At 35.2% G+C, this 24,365-nt stretch overlaps 1 protein-coding gene across 2 annotated transcripts in view; it reads right to left on the bottom strand.

Annotated features, from left to right (window-relative positions):
• Positions 1–24,365, bottom strand: part of LOC150096603 (DDB1- and CUL4-associated factor 11) — a 346,061-nt gene that overhangs the window by 32,833 nt on the left and 288,863 nt on the right. For both annotated transcript variants that reach the window (XM_090408033.1, XM_090408034.1), the window contains one exon: positions 6,382–6,445. In XM_090408033.1, the coding sequence (XP_090264159.1) occupies positions 6,382–6,445 (64 nt within the window). The remainder of the gene's footprint in view (positions 1–6,381; positions 6,446–24,365) is intronic.

Here is a 24,365-nt window from a genome sequence, read left to right as displayed (position 1 = left end):
GGCGGCCTGTTTCATAGATATTTTTAAGAATCTGTAGTCTCTTAGCAAAGTTCAATACTCGAACTTTGGTAAGAGACTACAGAATAGATTTATTAATCAAAGAACTAACAGCAAGATGGTACAATGGCTCACAGATACTCCTCGGAGCATCCTCAAACAATGGCAAACAAGGCGGAGTGGGCTTCCTTGTTAAATCTAAGCTCACCAAGTCGATCCTTTCTTATAACATCATATCTGAAAGAATAAGTGTACTCGTAATTGGAATAGAGAACAATATAACAATAAAATTAATATCCTACTATGCTCCAACATCTGTAGCAGATAATCAAGAAATAGAAAATTTTTACATGAATCTTGAAGAGGCATTAAATTACAAGTCAACATACACATCCGTTGGTGGTGACTTTAATGCCAAAATAGGATGTGGAAAAGAAAACGAAAAGTTTATAGGACCACATGGCCTGGGAGAAAGAAATAGAAGAGGAGAGAGAGATTAGCTGAATTTGCTGCAGCTGAACAACTCTTTATCATGAACACTTTTTTCAACAAATGCCCAGGAAGAAGATGGACTTGGCAATCACTGAATGGTGACACAAAAAATGAAATTGACTACATTTTAACAGACTGTAAAAGACTGGTACAAAATGTTGATACAATAGGCGAAACATACTTCAATATAGATTCTGACCACAGACTCCTCAGAGCCATTATAAGAATAGACTACAAAAAAGAACAACATATCAGGCCAACATCAAACCACAAAAGACAACCTAAACAAATAGGCTACCACAAGTTCAGGAAGTACATAGAAGAGACGGAATGGACTATCAAGAACTGTTACATAAATGATGACTATATCGACTTTATTAATAAATTCAATGAGTGCAAGAAAAAATCAGGAATTCCTGTGAAACAAAAGAAAAGAGAATGACTCTCACCTCAAACTATGGAACTACTGAAAAAGAGAAAAGAACTGAAGAAATCTGAAGAAAATTTTCTAGAATACAAAATTATTTGTAAGTTACTAAGGAAAAGAATTCCAGAAGATTACAAAGCTTTCAGGATACAGAAACTAAGAGAAGCAGTACAGGCAAAAACCAGCCTGAAAAAAAAAATAGAGACTTAAATTTTAAACAGTCAATTCCATCTGCTTTACAGGATCAAAATGGAGAAAAACATACTAATATAAAAAGGATAGAAGAAATTGTGCAGAATTTTTATAATGACCTCTATGCAACTAAGTGCCAAGTTTCAGAACCTATCATTCCAAAACCAAGCAATATACCAGATGTACTTCCAGAAGAAATAGAACATGCCCTTAAGAAAATGAGTAAAGGTAAAGCCTCAGGACTTGATCATGTTAAGGCTGAAGAAATCCAACAAGGTGGACCAATTATTTTCAAAGCGTTGGCTGTCAGATTCACGTGGTACTTCAAAGAAAGAAAGATTCCAGAGGAATGGAAGAGCTCAAAAACCATACTTCTATTCAAAAAAGGGAACAAGGAAGACAAAAAACTATCGTCCAATCTATCTACTCTCTCACATATATAAAATCATGAACAGAGTAATACTGTGCAGAATCCAAAACTCTCTCAAAGACAACTCCAGTAGAGACTTCTCCACAATAGATCATATCCAGGTCATTTCACAACTAACAGAAAAATGCAGAGAATACCGAATCCCTTTATGTTTCCTCTTTATTAATTTTAAAAAAGCATTTGATACCATAGAACACAATGCAGTCATCAGTGCCTTACTGGAAATAAATGTGGATCCTACTTACATCCACATGATAAAAGAAATGAACAAAAATCAGACCATACAAATAACCCTATTTGATCAACCTATAACTATAGATATAAAGACAGGGGTCCGTCAAGGTGATGTAATCTCCCCAAATCGATTTACCAGCACTTTAGAATACATTCTGAAAAAAATAGACCTAAACGGAGGAATAAGCATAGATGGTGAAAAACTACAAATCTTTATGTTTGCCGATGATCTAGTACTGATATCCCACAACCCAAAAGACCTAGAAGAAATGGGTGAAAAAATATACACAAACAGCAGTAAGATAGGCTTAGAAATGAATCTAGAAAAAAAATAAAATGGATCAAAAACATCTACACAAGTGACAGTCACCTATGTATTGATGGCATCCTATAGAAAGGGTTGACTCCTACAATTACTTAGGACATACAATAAATATGAATAATGATTTATCTGAAGAACTAGCAAAAAGAAAGAAAGCTGCAACTATCATTCAACAGACTATAAATACTTACTGATCCAAATCTTGACATCTCTGTGAAGGTAAAACTATTTAATAGTTGCATTCTTCCATCACTCACATATGGATCAGAAACATGGAACACGACAAGAAAAGAAGAAGAAACTGTCAGAATAACTCAGCGTGTAGAGCACAGGATTTGTAACATCAGCAAAATGGAACATGTTAGAAACACGGAACTAAGAAAGAGATCAGGCATAAAAGATGTGGTAACTGCAGTATATGAAAGCAAGATGAGATGGGCAGGTCACATAGCCAGACTCGGGGATAACAGATGGACATATAAAATACTCAACTGGCAACCAAGAATAAAGAGAAAAGCAGGAAGACCACCTAGAAGATGGGAAGATCCACTAACGAAATCTATGGGTATAACATGGAAGAGAGAGGCTCAAGATCGAGATCGTTGCAGGCATCTTTGTGACCTGCACTCATGGAGAAATCCTCAGTGAAACACAGGTCCATCAAGGTAATTTCATTAAAAATAACTCTGTAAAATGTTTCAAATCAGTAACTAAATTATTTCATCCTGGTGAGCAATTTTTTAAAATAGTTGGTCTTAAAAAATGTACAGATAATCAGTTAAATTATCAACTTCCATAATTCTTGTGTGGAAGATTCTTGATTAGAGTAGGTATTAGATGCTCTCTCATAGATTTTCCTGGCAGTGAAGTGCATGGTAGTGTAGAGAGTAGTGGTAGGCCTTGTTATGTGGTATGTGTCTCTATGTTTATTGTAATCATTATTCAAGTATGATAAGCTTAAAACCTCATTTTAGGCCATTAAACAGGATTTTGGGTGTATTGGTCCTCCAAAGCACTATGGAAATTATTCTTTTGTGCAACAATTCTAATTTGGACAGGTGACTGTTTGCAGTGTTTACATCAACTGTTATGCTGTATCTTAGTTCTACTTCACAGATGCTATGGTAAATAATTTTCTCGGAGTTAATTGCCATCCCATTGTTTATTTGAAACAATTTGGCTGCACTAATGCAAAGTTTTTTTGAAGGTATTCAATGCACTTGGTCCATTTAAGGAGACTGTCAATGTGAAGTCCATGTATTTAGCATGTGTTACAAATTTAGTTTCAGGACAAATGCACTTGTTGGCTATAAATTAAAGATACCAAGTTTCATTCTCTATCTTTGGTAAGCAAACAAAGTTTGCATGTGAAATAACTTCACATCAAATGCCTTAGTAGCCCATAATGCAATGCATATATCCTAATGGATACCGTATTTTTCAGACCATAAGATGCACCTTTTTACATACAGAAATCGACTTAGAATTGGGGCATGTCTTATGGTTTGAAGGTAGGTGATACTGGGTAAGTCTTGGATTCCCATGTTTTAGAAGCAAGCGAAATACATGTCTTACTGCATATGTGGGAATCCCCAATTTACATACGAAAACTTTACTGGAGTCAATAGTAGTTAGTGGGCAAGCGTATGCAGTTTTGAATGGATGAGACGATCATTAAGTCTTTTAAAAAATGTGACATAAGTAATGCAATGGATGATACTGAAGATGACTTAGTTTTTGAAGAGAGTGCTAACAATAGTTCAGAAAATAATATGAAAAGTGACAGTAACGAGACAAGTGAAGATGAACTGAATGCTGCTGGTACAAGTTATGGTAATAATAAATGAAATGTAAGGTTTGTGAATATTTTTATATAATAATATATTTTTTTCTAAAAATTGTCTCATAAATTTGGGGTGCATCTTATAGTCTCCAAAAAATATGGTATATATATATATATATATATATATATATATATATATAATGCTAGGCATTATGGGAAGGGCCAATACCAAGACTCAGAAGTGACACCAAGGTTAAAGTAATGCAGAAGTTATATTTCCACATACAAGTAGGCAAAAGGTGTCACACCTTATTACTAAAATACTCTGGATTAAAGATAGATGTTGAAAGTTTTTTTTTTTTTTTTTTTTTTTTTTCACTTGGTTATACTATAAAATAAAGATGCCAAGAAATGATATTCTTGGTATCATTCTTTGTGCATTGCATTATGGGATACTAAGGCAATTGATGTGAAGTCATCAGTCTCTTTATACAAGTAGCCTAGTCATAAAATTACTTCATGAACAAACTTTGTTTCTTTATACTCGGATATATAGGATGAAACTAAGAATATAATTTCTTGGCATCTGATGTATATAAGAACATCAAAACTATAGAAGACTGGGAAATAAGTCACTTTCCTTTTCTTCTAAAGCTATAGTACTCAAAACCATATTCTTCCCTGCTCATTTGTATGTAATAAACAATAAACATTACAGACATCACAGAGGCTGAAGAAAAGCAATTATATAGTAAGCCTGAGAGATTTTTTTGGTCCAGCTGATACCAAGAAGTTAAAAAAGAATTTCTTCAACTATCAAAGAAGCATAGAGAATGTGGGCTTTCAGTCTTAAAACATTCTGCTATTTAAGCAATACAGCCTCAAAAATCCATAAAATACAGGCGGTCCCCGGGTTACAGACGACCCAACTTACGGCGTTCCATATTTACAAACGGGCTCCAAAGGCTCTCCATGAGGATAATTAACAATTCAGGAACTAGTTTCCTTGGGAACTGTGCCCTTAATTCTGTGATGATTTTTATGGCTTAAGAGAATAAGACATTGCCGTAGCCAGAAAAGCTGTGGTGGATAGTGGCAATGCACTGTAATTGGCCATTGATGAAAATTATGCCATTGACTTACTAGAGCCCCATTCACAAGAATTAACTAATGAAGGCCTTATGGAGATAAAGGAGCAGCTGATAGAAATACGAGAACATGAACAATCATAAGATCCAGAGCAAAGGAAGTTTACCACAAAATAATTAGCAGAAGCAGGATTTGCTAAGCTTGAGGAGCAAGATCCTCATATTGAGTGGTTTACAAAGATTTACCGTGCAGTTAGTGAGACCATCAGCTGCTACAAGTCCATTTATGATGAAAAAAAGAAAACGACTATGTAAACCATCCTAGATAACTTTTTCAAGAACTCACTTCCGTGATAAGCTCCCCTCCTCCAGCAACAGAATCAAATCCTGATTCTCCAGCACACACTCCATTCCTTCCAGCACTATTTCCATCATTATCTTCCGATTAATGTTAGCCTACCTTCTGTCTGTTTGTTTCAATTAAAAGAAAGAGAAACACTAGTTTCTGTAACTTATTATTATAGTACAGGGATATTATTATTATTATTGAAGTATTACACTGTATTAATATTGCCACATATGAGCCATTATATTATTATTATCATATATGCGCTGTTCATCACGATCCAAATTACATACAAATCCGACCTAAAGATTTCAAGAATGTATCTCGCCCATAACTCGGGGACTGCCAGTACTGCAGACCAATCACACATGTGCAGACCTTCTCCTGTACTACCTGGGTTTTCATCTTTTTTCTATATTTAGTAATCATATTTTCCATTTATGATAGTTTCCCTAAACAAAAGAGTGTTAACCTATAGTATGATGGTGGAATAAGAATAAGATGAACCAGAAATACTGCTCTAAGACCAAACACTGAATGTTTTTTAAACCATTTCAGGCTTCTAATAAGCATGGTGGTGATTACATCTTTAGCAATGAAAATCATCTACCCCCATAAAGTAAATCACAAGAAAACATGCCACAGGGCAATTTGAACTCACAGCCTTAGCTGTGAAGTAGGTTATGTGATCATTTAATCTGGCCTGTCACTATCTTTTTAAATGTTAATGAAAATATGTAATTCAATCAACTTTAACATACTGGCTATATATAAATATCAACTCTTCTCTTTTTTTTTTTTTTGGAAGGGGGAGGTCAAGTAATTCTTTATTATTTATTAGCCATCACTAAAATGTTCATGCAGAGAACAAGAAATGGGAAACAAAATACCAAATTTGCATAAGCCATAAAGGAGTGAGAGAAAAATTCTGTATATTATTTTGATTTCCTTCATTTCCTCTTCTGTCGTTTAGAGCAAATAAAAAAATAAAATAAAAAAAAAACTGAACTATCAGAAAGTGGTCAGTATTATTTTATTTTCAGCTTTTTTTAATAAAGAGAAATACATACATCTTTTTGGAACTCTTTGCCATCTGTAGTCCCAGTTGTGTGATGACACTGCTTTCCTTGAAGCCTTAAAAATATAATAAAGTATAAAATAATGAGAAAAAAAAATTATAAAATGTCATGATATATTTTCTTTATATACTTTATATTTTTTATAATAAGCGTGTAAGGTAAACAAGGAAACAGAAGATAAAATAACTGATCAATTTGATAAAGTTAAATAAGAATGTAAAGAAATTTTAATTAACTAAAGAGATTAAACTTGCCAAAAAATTATATTCTTGTTTTATCCTTTATCCAAGTGTAAGAAACAAAGTTTGAACATGTACATTCAACTGGACTACTTGTATATAGAGGCAAAATGACTTCATGTTAACTGCCTTTGTATTCCATAATGCAAAGTGCTAATGCAATGCATGATGGGAAACACCAATATCCAGACCAATTTTTACCTTCATTGAGGTGAAAAAGTAAAACTATGTTCATCATAGGCCTAGAATAATAATAATTATTATTCTATGGAGTCCAGAGACTCATTGTCTATAATAGACCAAAACTAACTATTATACACACAAGAACTGCCATACCCCTCCTTAAACTCATTCACAGTCAGGGAACTTCCAACTAATTATAGCAATCCATTCCACTCATTAACCATTTTCCAGGCAAAAAAAATTGGTCAGCACAATCCTTCTAACAACAATCTTACACAACTTTCATGGATGGTTCCTAGTTCTCTGACTATTTGTCATATACTGAAGTTTTCTTAACATCAATTTTATAAAAACCCCTTAATATCTTAAAAGTTTCAATCATGTCTCCTCTTTTCTGTCCATCAACTAAACTCTATAACCCAGAAACCTTCAATCTATCCTTGTAGGGAGCATTCCACAAACCTGTTATCACCTTAGTCACTTGTCTCTGAATTTTCTCTACCAGTTCCAGGATCCCAAGAAACCCAGGTGATCAAATCTGTGCACAGTAGTCAAGATCCTAAATCATGGCGTCAAAGAGGAATACCATATATGTCGGCGTATAAGACGAGGCCTAAATTTTAGGTTTTTAGATTTTAAGCTTATGTCGGTTGTATAAGATGACCCTCCCCCTTGTATTAATGCAATATTAGGTATTGTTGTAATATCCGTTATTTTTATATCTATATCCATTTTTTTTTTTTTTTGCATAGCATAGATTTAGTATTTATGCAAATTACCCTAATTAAGTGATTAACCCCAATTTTAATTAATTATTAATTTTGCATTTTTTTAAATTTTAGGATTATTAAAATTGTTATAATAATCATGGAACCAGCAACAAAACGAAGAAAGCATGAAGTTCGAAGATTACTTTCTTGCTGCTGCAAGAAAGTTTGACATAACCAAGAAGATGGTAAGAAAATGGAGGGAGGAAGAAAGAAGATATTTTAAAGATCACATGCAAGAAGAGTGGAATAATTGGATGTTGACTGGTGAAAAATCATTTACAAACGGTGGACCTATGTGCGCTGCATCACTTGATATGTTGTGCAATTTTGTAATCAAAGCATGGAATAAAGTAAAAGTAGAGACCACAATAAAATCATTTAAAAAGTATGGTATCTCTAATCTTATGGATGGTAAAGATGATTTGTTGTGGGACACTGATGACGATGAAAACGAAATTAATTCATCGAATTCGAACTGGGATCCATATGATGATCATTTAAACAATGAATCTGAAGAACTATTTTCAATAGATGAAGAAAATTAACATAAAAATTGAGGTTAATAATTATTATTTGTTTTTTTAAGACTGTTGTAATATTTTAAATAAATTTATGTAAAAAAAAAAAAATTCATCTGATTTGTTTATAAACACTGCCAATTCTCCTATATAACGATGTATTGTAACTACCTAAATGCTCATCCAAGAAATTAAGCTTCCCTTTTATATACCCGCCATATAAGACAACCCATGATTTCGAGGGGTTTTCTGTAGTATTCAAGAGTCATCTTATATGCCGACATCTACGGTAATAACTTTCTTATCTATACCTCTTAGTGTTTTTTCAACATCCAAGTAATCCTTTGAGCTATTTTACCAACTTCTGCTATATGCACTCTGAACTTCTAATCTCTTTCTGCCATTATCCCCAAGTGTCTCAAACATTATCGATTTCCTGAAATCCAGTACCATCAGTATGATATATGATACATCATTTGAAACTTTTTCAAATTGTAGTGCATAATACATTTTGCAATTATCATCCTTTGCCCAAAATACCAATTTAATTAAATTGCTGTGCAGTTTAATTAAATATCTACATCATCTTTATCAACTATTGCTCTCCCACTTTAGCATCATGAGAAAACAGCTGAATACCCCCCCCCCCTAAATATTTCCATATATCGTTGATATACAAATTAAAGAGTAGTGGCCCTAGTACAGAACCATGAGATACTCCACTACTCACCATCATTTTCCAGGGAAGGGCAGCACATTGAACAGTACAGCTGGTGGATGCATAATGGAATTGAATCAAAATGTGTTGTTTGTGTCGCTTTTCTCCTTCTTACACACACACACACACACAAATTACAATATCTACATTTGGTACATCACACAATGTCCCTAGTGGTGAATTTTGGAACTACTTTTTTTCTCCTCAGATATTTCTTCTGCATGACACACAATGTATTCCTGCAAAGTTTTGCAGCATTTGGATCACTTGGTGGTGCTCCAGAAGGCCTTAAACAGAGATGCTTTAATTTTGATTGCCCTGTACTTCTATTTCCTCATCGTGGTATCCTGTCGTTGGCACATATAGTCTTGCCCACAGTTCGAGAACCCTAGCTGGCACAGTGCCAAGAAGAGTCAATTCATGTTGAAGGGAAAAAATGAATAAGGTGATGTATGAATTCATCACCAACAAGAAATCATGTGCTTCATATGTAAAATTTTCCACTATTATGCAAGCAAAATAGTTACCACTTTAAAAACTAGAATTTTCATAAAAGAAAAGCTAATTTTCTGACATGTAATAATAAACACCATCCCACGAAACACACTAATTATCCTATTATCGGAATGAATTCGTCTTTTTCTGCCATGCGCAGAAGTGTTGAGGGATCTCTCATCTGTGGTCAGGCTATATATATACATATATCTGTATAAGGGCCAGGTCTCTTGGTTCTACTTGAATCTTAATAAGGATTTTTTTTTTTTATTATATCCCCAAATGGCTTTAATCTTATGTTCTAATTTCTTATTCACCAAAAATCCAACACCTGCTATGTCATTTGGTGAACCTGGGTAAATCATTCTTAATCTCTACTCCAGAAATCTCTGCTGTCTAGCCATCTTACCTCACTAACTCCAAGAATGTCATTGTTTAATCGTCTCATTTTCAACTATAAGTTTTCTAGTTTTTCACATTGCTTCACAGATCTTGCATTCCAAGCATACATTTTTAATGGTTTTGCTGGCTGATGGCCTGAGAGGCCCAGCAATGATTTCCTCTCCTGCTAGGGACAGCCCTCCAATTCTCAGGGAAGCTGGTTTCCCTATGTAATCCTTTAGTTCAGCTTCCATGCTATGCAGTCTTGAGAAAATAAGGTGGTGGGTTCCCATTTCTTCCACCTTGCAGTGACGTAGCCATTAAAGATTTCCATGCCCTATCTACATTTTTCTTGAGCTTGCCGAATTATTCTTCTTCAGCAACAATCTAAGTACTGGTAGTGCTGCTGCTCACAACTTGGACAAGTGCTTTTATGGTGTCACTGACTCTTCATGACATAGTCCTGTTAGAGTTTTTGTGAGGTTTTAAGTTGAGCAGCGCTTCCAACTCTGTTTCCTCCACACTCTGGTAGTGACTATCACTGTTGATCCATACCTGCTTATTCATTAAAGAGACCTCTGATTATGTTGTAGCTAACTTTCATATCTAGAGACCATTCCACTATCCCACCACCTATGGATGTGCCCAGTGGCAGGCAGCTATGCTGAGATAATTATCACTTAGCAACTGTATAAATTCTACTTTCATTTTGCCATTTTCCCTTTCTTCCCTTCAATCTATGTCCCCATAGTTAAAGTCTACCATAATAACACATCACAATCATTACATTCTCAGATTTCCAAAAAACTAGGATTTCTCTTTTGCTCAAGATGTTACTTCACTTCTGAGCAACTGTTAACTTATACAAATCACAAATCTGCCCAGCTATTGAATACTGCTCTCAGATTTGGAGTGGGGCCCCTAAGAGCTTCCTCTAAAAGCTTGACTCAATACAGAGGGGAGGGCAATTAGATTGATTAATATCATCATCATCATCAAATTCCTGCCATGTATCCTCAAGGGGTGTACAGGATATGACAGTACTACATGAAAAAATTACATCATTACTAACTTCCTATCTACAATTTTCCTCCAAATCAGTCTGTTACTTCTCAAGACTCCAACATTATCAGATCTTATATTTCTATCGTCTAAGGCACTTTGTACCGTATCAATCCACCTATATCTTGGTCTTCCTCTGGGTCGTTTTCCTGCCAACCTGGCAGAGAACACTTATTTTGCTAATCTTTCCTCTCCCATTCTATTTAAGTGACCATACCACCTGAGATTAGCACTGCTAATGCATTCCTGGATGCTGATAATGCCAAGTTCTTTCCTAATATCCTCATTTTTAATATGCCATTGATGCCATCTGTTTACGCCTCTAATCTTTCTCAGGACTCTCATATCGGCAGTCGCTAGTCTTTGGTCAAGCGTTTTACTTCTGACCCAGCTCTCAGATTCATAAGTTAAAACTGGTTTGAACACTGTCTTGTATAATTAGTGTTCCGACTAATTTCTCTCTTATTCCATATGAATATATTCAATTGACTTCCCACCATACCAGCTTTGCTGATTCTGTTGTCTATTTCTATATTTAATTTACCATCTTCAGTAAAAATCGCGCCTAAGTAGCTGAAATGTTTTACTTGTTCCACAGGTTCTCCATTCGTTGACATTTTCAATGATTCTGCCTATTTTTATTGTCTTTGTCTTTTTATTGCTGACCTTCATACCATATCTATTACAACAGCAACTGAATGTAGTCAGAGAATCTTGCAGACTTGTAGCGGATTTATTTAGAAGTATAACATCGTCCGCATAAAGCAAAGAGCTGACATTAACATCTCCAATTTTGATATTAGGTTTAATACCAGTTTCCTTCATAATGTGATCCATATAGATAATGAATAACAGAGGGGATAATGTACATCCTTGTCTCACACCAGATTTAACATTAAACCATCTTCCTGTACTTCCTTCAATTCTAACTGCTGACTTACAACTCAAATAAAGACTAAGTATTGCTTGATATAATGCCCCATTGACACCATATAACTGCAGCATATTGAATAGCTTCTCTCTAGGCACCGTGTCATATGCCTTTTCCAAATCGACAAAACTTAAATACAGATCTTTGTTATATTCCCATGCTTTCTCGACTATTTGTCATAAAGTGAAGATCTGATCCTGACAGCCTCTATTTGGCCTGAATCCAGCTTGTTCTTCACCAAGCTTTTCTTCCACAATTCTTCTCAAACGTTTCTCAAGTATACTTGCATAGATCTTGCCAGAAATACTCAGTAGGGAAATACCTCTGTAATTCTCACATTCAGTTTTATTTCCCTTTTTATATATGGGTACTATGAGAGCTCTACTCCAATCATCGGGAATTCGTCCCTCTGTCCAGGTTTTCTGAACAATGTAGTGCAGCCACTGTAAGACTTTTATACCACCATACTTCAGTATTTCTGGTCGAATATCATCTACTCCTGCTGCCTTTCCACATTTCAAGCCTTTGATGGCTTTTTCTACTTCAAGTATGGATATGTATTCCTGACTGCATGCCTGGTAAGTGTTTTTTTATCACTGTGCTGACATGAAAACGGTAGAAAAAGATATCCTTGAAGTATGGAGTAATTACTTTGAAAAACTGCTAAATGAATTACTCCATACTTCAAGGATATCTTTTTCTACCGTTTTCATGTCACCTTTATCATCTCTAACTACTTTTACAGCACTCTTTCTTCAATTCCTAAGCTTCTTCAATAACCTCCAGAATATTTTGCCACCTTCTTGATATTTATTTTCTATATTCTTGCCAAAGTCTTCCCATGACATTTGTTTAGCTAGTTTTACACAATGTTTAGCTTTCGTACATTTGTCTCTGTATTCTGTAAGAGTAAAAGCTGACTTATTTGCAGGAACTGTTGATATGCTTTCTTCTTTTCCTTCACTTCCTCTTTAACTTCCTGTGTCCACCAGGGAGTTCTGAATTTTTTATCCTTGCACACAACCTTATCACATGCCTCTCTGGCAGAATCAATCAATGTTTTCTTCAGAGTTTGCCGCTGAATCTCCAAGGTTTGATTCCTGTTCTCAAACTCTTTCATTTTTCCTTCAATAATCCTTGTGTATTTTAGTCTACAGTTCACATCTGAGAGCTGCTCAACTTTTATTTGCTTTAAAACTTTCTTACATGTTATTCTTTTCAATATGAAATTCAATTTTATCTTGCTCAAGACTAAATAGTGATCACTTCCAATTTCAAATCCTCTGTACACTCTGGTGTCCTGCACCAGGGAGAAAACATCACTATCAACAATAACATAGTCAATGAGACTTTTCTTATTCCTAGCCTCTTCTCTCCATGTGAATTTGTGCACATTTTTATGTTGGAACATGGTGTTAGTAATAACCAATCCATGTCCTGAGCAGAAATCCAACAGATATTTGCCATTATTATTAGCTTTGCTCTTTTCTCCAAATTTTCCCAAAATATTTTTGTATGTCTCACAATCATTTCCTGCTCTGCTATTTAGATCCCCAACAAGGACCAACTTTTCCTTTTGCATTGTGTCAGTTGCTTTTTCTAAAGCGTCAAAAAATTCCTCCACTTCTACCTTAGTAGAACCTTCTGTGGGACCATAGGCACAAATAAGTCTCATTGTCCAGTTCCCCATTCTCATATTTGCCCACATTACTCTACTTGAGACTGACTGCCATTCAAGAAGATTAGCCTCATATTTTGTGTTGAATACTATGGCTACTCCTTCTTTTCCTTGATTGTCATTGCCTGAATACAACATTTTGTATTTATTGCTCAGAAAGATCTCACCAGTTTTGGTCATTTGTGTTTCAGTCACCCCTATTATGTCGATCTGGTACTTATCTAATTCCTCAGCTAGCTCCATTTCTTTGCCATTCAGTCTTCTTAAGTTGATAGTACCGATCTTTAACTCTGGTGATGTTGAGTTGGGGTTTGTTTTCAGATTTGTTCCAGTAGCTGACTTTTCGCTGTTCGCCCTGGTTCCCTGGTGAAAAGAAACTAAAAAATGATGATTGATTAATAACACATCTCTTATGAACTCACTCCTCCCACTTTTTGCACAGGCATTTGGTTTCTGTATTATGTGTATTCTATAAATATTTCCATGGCAAATGTTCATCTGAAATAGCATCAATAATCTCCCACAATCAGTACTAAGTACATTAGAACATATAAAACATATGAACAGCATGCATATGCTGTCTAACATCCTTTCACAGTACACTTTGAAACCCACAGAACAAGTTTCTTTTCCTCCTCCTTCATCCCTGCTACTGCTGTATTGTGGAACATTCATCCCCTGATGTGTTTCCCATCCCACTACCCTTACATGGCTAACGTACTGTAGGTTTATTAACAAACTTCTTGTGTATGGGCTCAACATAAAAACCATTAAAATTGGAAATGTGTGAAATTGCATAATAATTTCTGTATAGATGCTTGATTGCATTCTCCCTAATATCTCTAGTTTCCCTGGTGTTGTTCTTCCAAATTCAATAAACAACACTTTCTTCAAACATATAACTCCAAAACCATGTAAATGTAGTCTGTGAGACATATAAGTCCTTTCATCCATCAAATTCACTCTACACATCACTGTCAGATATTAGGGAAAGAAAACATATACTAGAATATTAATTTAAAAAATTTAATTAATACTTCCTACATTTCGGTGATGTTACTTTGCCATCTTCAGGGAACATTAAAATAATGATATGTGCACACAGACACTAACACTAAAATAAATATGGCTGAAGAAAACAACTGAAGTTGGTCCTAGAGTCCTAAAGGTGCCTCCCTTGTGGGCTAAATTTGGTTGTCTTGGCTGTTGGGCTGATGTTCTTAGAATGTAGGCTTCCCATATTCGGGGTAGTCTCATGCATCCAAATTTATTGAGGTTTGGGGAGATTTTTTAGAGCTAAGGCTGATTCCAGGAATAATCTCTCATATTTATACTTGCTGCGGTGTAGTAAAGTGGCTTTCTTCCAACATATTTTGTGGCAGGTGTCCAAAGCATGGTCAGCAAGTCCTGAGTGGCTGAATTGGTGGAACCAGATATAGCTCTTATGTTCAGATATCCTGATATTAGCTGTCCTGCCTGTTTGGCTGTAGTAGAAAAGTTTGCAACAAGGGACTTGGTATACTCCAGGTAGGTCTAGAGGAAGTGGCTAATCCGGTGCTATAGTGGGGGATCACCTTGGAGTAAGTAAAATAAAATTAAAATATCAAAGTGAAAAACAAAAAAAAGAAAACTAAGTACTTATTTTGCTGAAATTTCGAAGTGGGAATCAGACCCAGAAGCGATACCAACATTAAATTAATGCAAAGTTCATATATTTCTCATATGAAAGTAGTGAAAAGCATATCGCCTTATTATTTAACTTTTCTGGATTAGAGATAGTTGTAGGAAGTTTTGTTCACTTGGTTGCAAATTAAATTAAACTTGCCAAGAAATTATATTCTTGTTTCATCTTTATCCAAGTATAAGCAAACCAAGTTGCACTACATCTATATGGGAAACTAACCTATGCATTAATTCAACCTTGGTATCTCTACTGGATCTGGCTCCCAGTGATGAGACTGCAATAGAGGTCGAAATAGGTCACAGTATTGGCCATCCTCATAATGCATAAAATCATACAAGTGTAAAAGGGTGTGCACCTTGCATTATCAGATACAAAGACAATTAATGTGAAGTCATTTAGACTCCACATACAAGTAGCCTAGTTGTGAATGTACTTCACACACGAACTTTGTTGCTTTGATGAATATAATTTCTTGGCTAGTTTAATTTAATTTGCAAGCAGGTAAAAACTTCATAAATAAAAAAAATGTTGATGAATCATTAATTTCACAGAATTATATGGTTGCTTCATTAACAAGTAGTACTGTTGTTATATCCAAAATTTACCATTAACAGCATATTATCATTTATCATATATATTACTGTAGGATGGGAATCGAACCTGGGTTTGATTCCTGTCCATGACATGAGGAACCCATATCTGGTCTCTCTTTTGACTAAAGATGGGTTAGCCAATCTCATACAGAGATAGAGGGTTGTTTTCACCTAGAAACTCAGATATTTCATCCCTCAGAACAGGCAAACCGGCCCTGTGAACACACACATCTACAGACATAAGACAATCCTGGAATAAGGATTAACCAACCTATTCCATAGGATTTCTGTTTCAAATCCTTCCACACAGTCATACACAGACCCACTCAGTGGGTCTGTGCATGAGCATAAATTAGGATTACTGTAGTTGAATTACAGTTAATTACTCCCAAAGTTTTCCATAAGTAACATATTACAGTAATTTACCAATTATCTGATTGCAGTGGGAAACTAATTTTTTTGACTGCAGATTTGAAGGATTGTTAGCCAGAAAGGATGCAACCACTCCCAAGGGTAATGAATGTTTTTCATGTTATTGTCAAGTTACATAATTCTAGAAACTTTGAGCTGGTGTCTTCAGTTTATCATTATCATATTCCTGATATATATGGGGGAATACCTCATGGGGGAATACAGGATATTATGAAAGTATTACATAAATGTTTACATCATTGCCAACTTCTTATCAACAAATTTCCTCCAAATTAATCAGTTATCTGCCAGGCCTCCAATACCATCAAATCTTATGTTTAGCCCTTTAAGACACTTACTTCTTTCTCTTGGTCTTTTTCCTGCCATTCTGTACAAGCATAGATTAGCTCTGCTCATACATTCTTTAATTCTATGTCTAATTTCTCCCTAATATAATCACTTTTAACATCATATGCCATTTGATCACTTCCCTAATTTTCCTCAACTCGCATATCTGTGGTTTCCAGTCTTTGAGCAAATGTCTTTCGGGTGCTTCAGGGTCAAAGCTGTATAACTGATAGGAGACCTCCACATAGCCTTTAAAGGAATGCAGAGAACGGACCAGAGCTTCTGACCTAATGTCCAATCCCCACCTTCTCGTGGTGCACCCTGTTGGGTATCTACCTGAATAGTGAACGAACGAGGATGGGCTGACAATTTGGGATTTATCCAACCAAAATGTATTCTAATTGGTTAAACCAAAATAAAAAATGATGGTACAACATAACGAAATTTCAAAGCTGTGGCATCGCCCGGTTAAACAAGGCCCCCGTTGTTTTCACCAGGAAACCAGAGGGAACAGCGAAAAGTCAGTTACTTGAACAAATCTGAAAACACACCCCAACTGAACATCACCAGAGTTAAAGATCGGTACTATCAACATAAGAAGCCTGAATGGCAAAGAAACGGAACTAGCTGAGGAATTAGATAAGTACCAGATCGACATAATAGGGGTGACTGAAACAAAAAAGACAAAAACTGGTGAGATCTTTCTGAGCAATAAATACAAAATGTTATATTCAGGCAATGGCAATCAAGGAAAAGAAGGTGTAGCCATAGTATTCAACACAAAATACGATCTAATCTTCTTGAATGGCAGGCTGTCTCAAGTAGAGTGATGTGGGCAAATATGAGAATGGGGAACTGGACAACGAGACTTATTTGTGCCTATGGTCCTACAGAAGGTTCTACTAAGGTAGAAGTGGAGGTATTTTTTGATGCTTTAGAAAAAACAACTGACACAATGAAAAAGGAAAAGTTGGTCCTTGTTGGGGGATCTGAATAGCAGAGTAGGAAATGATTGTCAGACATACAAAAATATTTTGGGAAAATTTGGAGAAAAGAGCAAAGCTAATAATAATGGCAAATACCTGTTGGATTTCTGCTCAGGACATGGACTGGTTATTACTAACACCATGTTCCAACATAAAAATGTGCACAAATTCACATGGAGAGAAGAGGCTAGGAATAAGAAAAGTCTCATTGACTATGTTATTGTTGATAGTGATGTTTTCTCCCTGGTGCAGGACACCAGAGCATACAGAGGATTTGAAATTGGAAGTGATCACTATTTAGTCTTGAGCAGGATAAAATTGAATTTCATATTGAAAAGAAATAACATGTAAGAAAGTTTTAAAGCGAATAAAAGTTGAGCAGCTCTCAGATGTGAACTGTAGACTAACATATACAAAGATTATTGAAGAAAAAATGAAAGAGTTTGAGAACAGGAATCAAACTTTGGAGAATCAGTGGCAAGCCTTGAAGAAAACCCTGTTGATTCAGATAGAGAGGCATGTGGGGGAGGTTGTCTGCAAGGATAGAAAAATCAGGACTCCATGGTGGACACACGAAGTTAAAGAGGCAATGAAGGAAAAGAAGAAATCATATCAAAAGTTCCTGGAAAATAAGTCAGCTTTTGCTCTTAGAGAATACAGAGACAAATGTAAGAAAGCAAAACACTGTGCAAAACTAGCTAAACAAAAGTCATGGGAGGACTTTGGCAAGAACATAGAAAATAAATATCAAGAAGGTGGCAAAATATTCTGGAGGTTGTTGAAGAAGCTTAGGAATGGAGGAAAGAGTACTGTAAAAGGAGTTAGAAATGATAAAGGTGACATTAAAATTGGAGAAAAAGATATCCTTGTATGGAGTAATTACTTCGAAAAATTTCTAAATGAAACAAGCAATGATAGCACAGTGGTAAAAAACACTCAACAGGCATACAGTCAGGAATACATATCCATACTTGAAGTAGAAAATGCCATCAAAGGCTTGAAATGTGCAAAGGCAGCAGGAGTAGATGATATTCAACCAGAAATGCTGAAGTATGGTGGTATAAAAGTCTTACAGTGGCTGCACTGCATAGTTCAAAAGGCCTGGACAGAGGGGCAAATTCCCGATGATTGTAGAAGAGCTCTCATAGTATCCATATATAAAAAAGGAAATAAAACTGAATGTGAGAATTACATAGGTATTTCCTACTGAGTGTTCCTGGCAAGATTTATGCAATTATACTTGAGAAACGGTTGAGAAGAATTGTGGAAGAAAAGCTTGGTGTAGAACAAGCTGGATTCATGCCAAATAGAGGCTGTCAGGATCGGATCTTCACTTTACGACAAATAGTCGAGAAAGCATGGGAATATAACAAAGATCTGTTTTTAAGTTATGTCGATCTGGAAAAGGCATATGACAAGGTGCTGAGAGAGAAGCTATTCAATACGCTACAGTTATATAGTGTCAATGGGGCATTATATCAAGCAATACCTAGTCTTTATTTGAGTCGGCAGTTAGAATTGAAGGAAGTACAGGAACATGATTTAATGTTAAATCTGGTGTGAGACAAGGATGTCCATTATTATCCCCTCTGTTATTCATTATCTATATGGATCACATTATGTAGGAAAGTGGTATTAAACCTAATATCAAAATTGGAGATGTTAATGTCAGCTCTTTGCTTTATGCGGATGATGTTATACTTCTAAATAAATCCGCTACAAGTCTGCAAGATTCTCTGACTAAATTCAATTGCTGTTGTAATAGATATGGTATGAAGGTCAGCAATAAAAAGACAAAGACAATGAAAATAGGCAGAATCATTGAAAATGTCAACTGTGTTGTGAATGGAGAACCTGTGGAACAAGTAAAACATTTCAGCTACTTAGGCACGATTTTTAGTGAAGATGGTAAATTAAATATAGAAATAGACAACAGAATCAACAAAGCTGGTATGGTAGGAAGTCAATTGAATAAATTCATATGGAATAAGAGAGAAATTAGTCGGAACACTAAATTAGCTGTATACAAGACAGTTGTTATATTTTGTGTGTCGTCGGGTCTGTGCCATTGTTACGTTTCTATCCTTGCTCATTGTTATATCTTTTATCTTTATCCCTTTTTATTATTCTTTGTGTGATTTACTTTCTTATATATACTTTGGCTTCTATCTGCCATCTTTAACTTCATGTATCCCTAAGTCGTCTATCTTACTTGAATATGTGATCTTATCGCTCATCTAGCAAATTTTTCAATTTTGGGCCCCCAGAAATGCCTGTTTCCTGATCACTATAAGCTATCCTTATTCACTCAGGCAAATTTATTTACTGTGCCAGCCTGGGATTTAGGGGTAGAGTTTAACTCAGCCTAAGGATAGTTATAGAGTATCAGGTGCTACTAATATCATTTACTATAATTCAGAAGCCTTAGGTTTTCTAGTTTATTTGCAGTTGTGCCCCTTTTCTCCCTTATTTGGGATATCCCCGCGCACATATATGATCACAGGTTCGAAATTTTATGAAGGGTTAGTCAGCATGGTCAGAAATACAGGCATGAAAGGTATTAAACAATTTTAATGAATTCATTATTTAATATAATACAGGAACAAAACAATTAATTATACTAAGTTAAACTCTTACTTTCCTCTCACTCTCTCATTCTTAAAAATAAACATCGATTTCTAAATCTTTACAATTCAATTTTCTCAACTTATTTGACATTTTAGTTTACAACTCATTAGGCCAGCTAGGCATTTAGCACATAATATTTTCTCTCGAGTGGATCACGACAAAATATCAAATAAACTAATAGTTCTTAAAATTCAGTCCAAAGGTATACAGTTATTCACATAAATTTCAATTCTTTATACTTCCTTTTATCACATATTTGAAATACACTCTTTTCTGTACTGTTAGTCAATTTCTCTAAAAGGGGCTAGAACATATGAAAGTACTTATCTACACTGTTTCGGTTTCTCTCCGTCCTTCCTTCTTTGTGAAGAATCTAGCTATCTTGATTCTACTGCCACATGGGATTCACATGCTCTTCCTGAATTGGGCGCTGTTTGTTTGCTATGGATTTATGTCAATGTTTCTTTTCATTGACGGCCTACGTTCGATCTTGCCGTGCTCTGTGGCAGTGCCATGCTGGAACTTCTCGAAGGGCTGCTCTTAAAAATAAGAACTGAACCACGATGAACACTTGTAGCACACGGTGAGAATACAGGAACAAACAAAATGGGGCTGTTTCTCTCTGTGTTGCGGGTTTTATACGCTCCACAAGAGCGCCACCTTCCGGAGTTTGATTTCTCCTATCGTCCTGCCGATTGGTCCCCGACTGGGTGACCTCACTGATCCTCAAACAGGGATTTCTAATTCAATAAACACATGCATCATGATATTTTCTCAGATGTAACACCCATGGGCACTTATGCTCCTTTTGTAGCATTAGGGCGACCTTTGCCCCATCTTGCCGAATAATTTACATTCTTTTACGTGTAGAATATCACTGAAAATTTCTCTTACAATTGCCCCTTTTATTGACTTACAGTTACATTTGATATATAGATACATTAACTTTATTTTAAACAGTTCTAAATTTAGTTTGTAAGATGTTATTCCCTTCAAAAACATAGTTACACTGTGCTAAATGATAAGTATGCTTATTTAATTTATGTTTACTGTTAGACTCTGGAAGGGTAACCTCATTTAGAGTGAGGTAGCCCGTTCCAGATCTAACACAGTGTTCAAACCAGTTTTAACTTATGGATCTGAGAGCTGGGTCAGAAGTAAAACACTTGACCAAAGAGTAGAGACTGCAGATATGAGAGCCCTGAGAAAGATTAGAAGCATGAACAGATGGTATCAATGGCAATATCATATTAAAAACGAGGATATTAGGAAAGATCTTGACATTGTCGGCATCCAGGAGTGCTTTAGCAGAGCTAATCTCAGGTGGTATGGTCACTTAAACAGAATGGGTGAGGAAGATTAGCGAAACAAGTGTTCTCTGCCAGGTTGGCAGGAAAATGACCCAGAGGAAGACCAAGATATAGGTGAATTGATACAATACAATGTGCCTTAGATGATAGAAATATAAGATCTGATAATGATAATATTGGAGTCTTGACAAGTAATAGACTGATTTGGAGGAAAATTGTAGATAGGAAGTTAGTAATGATGTAAATTTTTCATGTAGTACTATCATATCCTGTACACCAGGGTACATGTCAGGAATTTAATGATGATGATGATGAGCAAATGTTTTATTTCTAACCCAACTCTCGGCCCAATATCTCAAAATTGTTTTGAACACTGCCTTGTATAACAGCAAAAATAGTGCACTGACACAGCTCTCTTCTTCCACATGAATTTTGTTCAGTTGACTCGCTACCAAGGTTAAATACCATGCTATTTTCTATATCCATATTTAGTTTTCAATCTTCAACAAAAAATTGTGCATAAATAGCTGAAATGTTTTATTTGTTCTATAGGTTCTCCATTCAGGATTGTTTTCAGGGTTCCTGCCTATTTTTATAATCTTTAACCTTTTATTGTTGATTTTCATAAAAAAAATTATAATTGTTTTGAATTTTGTTTGGGTCCTACAGATTCGATTTACATCAACATTAAGTATTATCAATGGGAGTAGATTTATATCATCTGCATAAAGCAGTTAAATATCTCCAATTCTGATAGCAGACTAATATCACCTTCCTTCATAATGTGATTCATATAGATGATGAATAACAGTGGTGATAACATGTACCCTTATCTCGCACCTAATTTAACATCAAATCACTTTCGTGTACCTCCCTCAGTGTAACTGCTGACTTACAACTCAAAAATAGATGATGTATCAAACTGAGCATAATAAGGATTTTATTTATGTAATTATTTTTATTAGCATAGAATTTTTGCTTGAGTATCAAGAGCTTCTTCAATATAACTTTCAAATTAAACAACTAAAAACTGGTAGATTCAACAACGACAACAAGTGAACCACATGCACAACATAGAATGGCATGGTCTGAATATATTAAGGTCCTTATAAAATAACTTTAACAAGAGATCATTAACTAAAAAAATGAATAATTCCAGAACTTTAAAAGAACTACTTCCCATAAAGGGAACAATTTTAGTCCACTTCAATTAAATTCAATTACTAATGGTGATGGTAGTCGCGGTTCACTGTAGTTGGTGGATTGAGTAGTGGAGATGGAGAATTGTAAAGTGGATGCCCTTCCTCAATGAGTCTTTGGGCTCCTTGGAGGTGTCATGTAGTAATAATAATAATAATAATAATAATAATATACCTGGATTATGTAGAAAGCTTTCACAACTTTCTTTATATAAAAGTTTATAAAAATAATTACTTTTATGGAGAACCTTAATTTTCAAACTAACAAAAAGATTTATATTTTTCTAGGCTCTGCAAAAGATAAAACTTCTGCCTTTGGCACACTCTGAAGTGCCTCAAATTCCTTGCTAATGTGGATTATCATATTGGCCAACAGGTAGATCAAGGAGCCATGATTTGTGATGAAAATTTAGACTACATTAAATTCTATTAGCCAGAACAACCAGGGCTTGAGGAACACATACTGCCACCAGACACTGAATCTACTGGAAGAAAATTGAGGTTCTCCATAAAAGTTATTATCTCATGGAATGCTTATGTAAAGAAAGTTCTAAATGTTTTAAATAGAAGTTATGGAATAAAATTATCCCTCTTATGGGAAGTAGTTCTTCAAGAATTAATGATTATTATTTTTTTTTTAAAAAGTAATGATCACTTGTTAAAGTTATTTTATTAGAACCTTAATGTTTTCAGACCATGTCACTCTGCACATGTAGATCATATGTTTTTATTGTAATCTACTGCATTTGAAACTCATACTGAAGATGCCCTTGATATTGGGATGAAATCCTATACTAACAAAAAATTACATAAGTAAAATTTGTGTCATGTTAAACTTTTTATCATGGCTTATGTTCCTGTTCAACAAGTTATCTCAGAACTTTATGGAGAGCTAGCTTCAAATCAATGTAACTGATATAGAAAATTTTTAAACATGCTAAATATGTAAACTGGATTAGATCTCTGAGAAGATGTAGAACAGCCCAGATCTACTTGTTAGATTGAAAGAACCTTTTTAGTATCTCAAAACTCAAAAAATTTATGCACAGACTAGCAGATTATTAATTATCCTACAGCTGTGCAAGGATGAAAAATGTTTAAGCCTTGTCATCAAATAACAAAATTAAATATGTTCATGATGTACTATTTGCAATGCTACCCCCACCCCCCAATTTATTTGATACAGTGCACTATATCTCTACTGATTCTTCTGCAGGCAAAATATTTGTTGCTAATCCATGGGAAAAGCTAATACAAAAATTCAATCATCAGTTGTTTCACATCTTCTGCAAACAGTTGTATATCACCAATTAAACTTATCCCAATATCATTAATATACAGTGGTCCTCCAAATTCCTGCAGTATACCACTACTGACTTTCCTCTTATGAGATAGTGATACCCCCTCCTCCCCGATACACAACTTGCTGATATGTAACTGATAGCCAGTCACCTATCTAACACACTAGTTTATCATCCAATCCGATATGCTTCAGTTTAGTTACCATCTTGTTGTGCAGTAATCTATCAAAAATCTCTGCAAAATCTAAGTATACCACTGTATATGTTTTCCCTTGTTCAATAGATCTTCTTTGTTATAGTATATAAGGAAGTTTGTAAAATACGACCTATCTTTCACAAATCCATGCTGACAAGCAGAAGAATATCACTGTTACCAACCCGTTTTTGCATTCTATCTCTTGCCAACTTTTCTAATACCTAACTACAACTGCAGATATACAGATTGACCTATAATTTGTTGCCCTAGTCATATCTCCACCTTTGTGAAGTGGGCAATTTTGCTTTCCTACCACTCCTTTGGGACTTGTGCAGTTGCAAGAC

The sequence above is a fragment of the Typopeltis vanoorti genome, chromosome 18, assembly GCF_054136105.1.
Source record: "Typopeltis vanoorti isolate ZY-2024b chromosome 18, IOZ_Tvanoo_1.0, whole genome shotgun sequence".
In the NCBI taxonomy this organism is placed as follows: Eukaryota; Metazoa; Arthropoda; class Arachnida; order Uropygi; family Thelyphonidae; genus Typopeltis; species Typopeltis vanoorti.
This window is presented reverse-complemented; position numbering and strand designations above follow the sequence as displayed.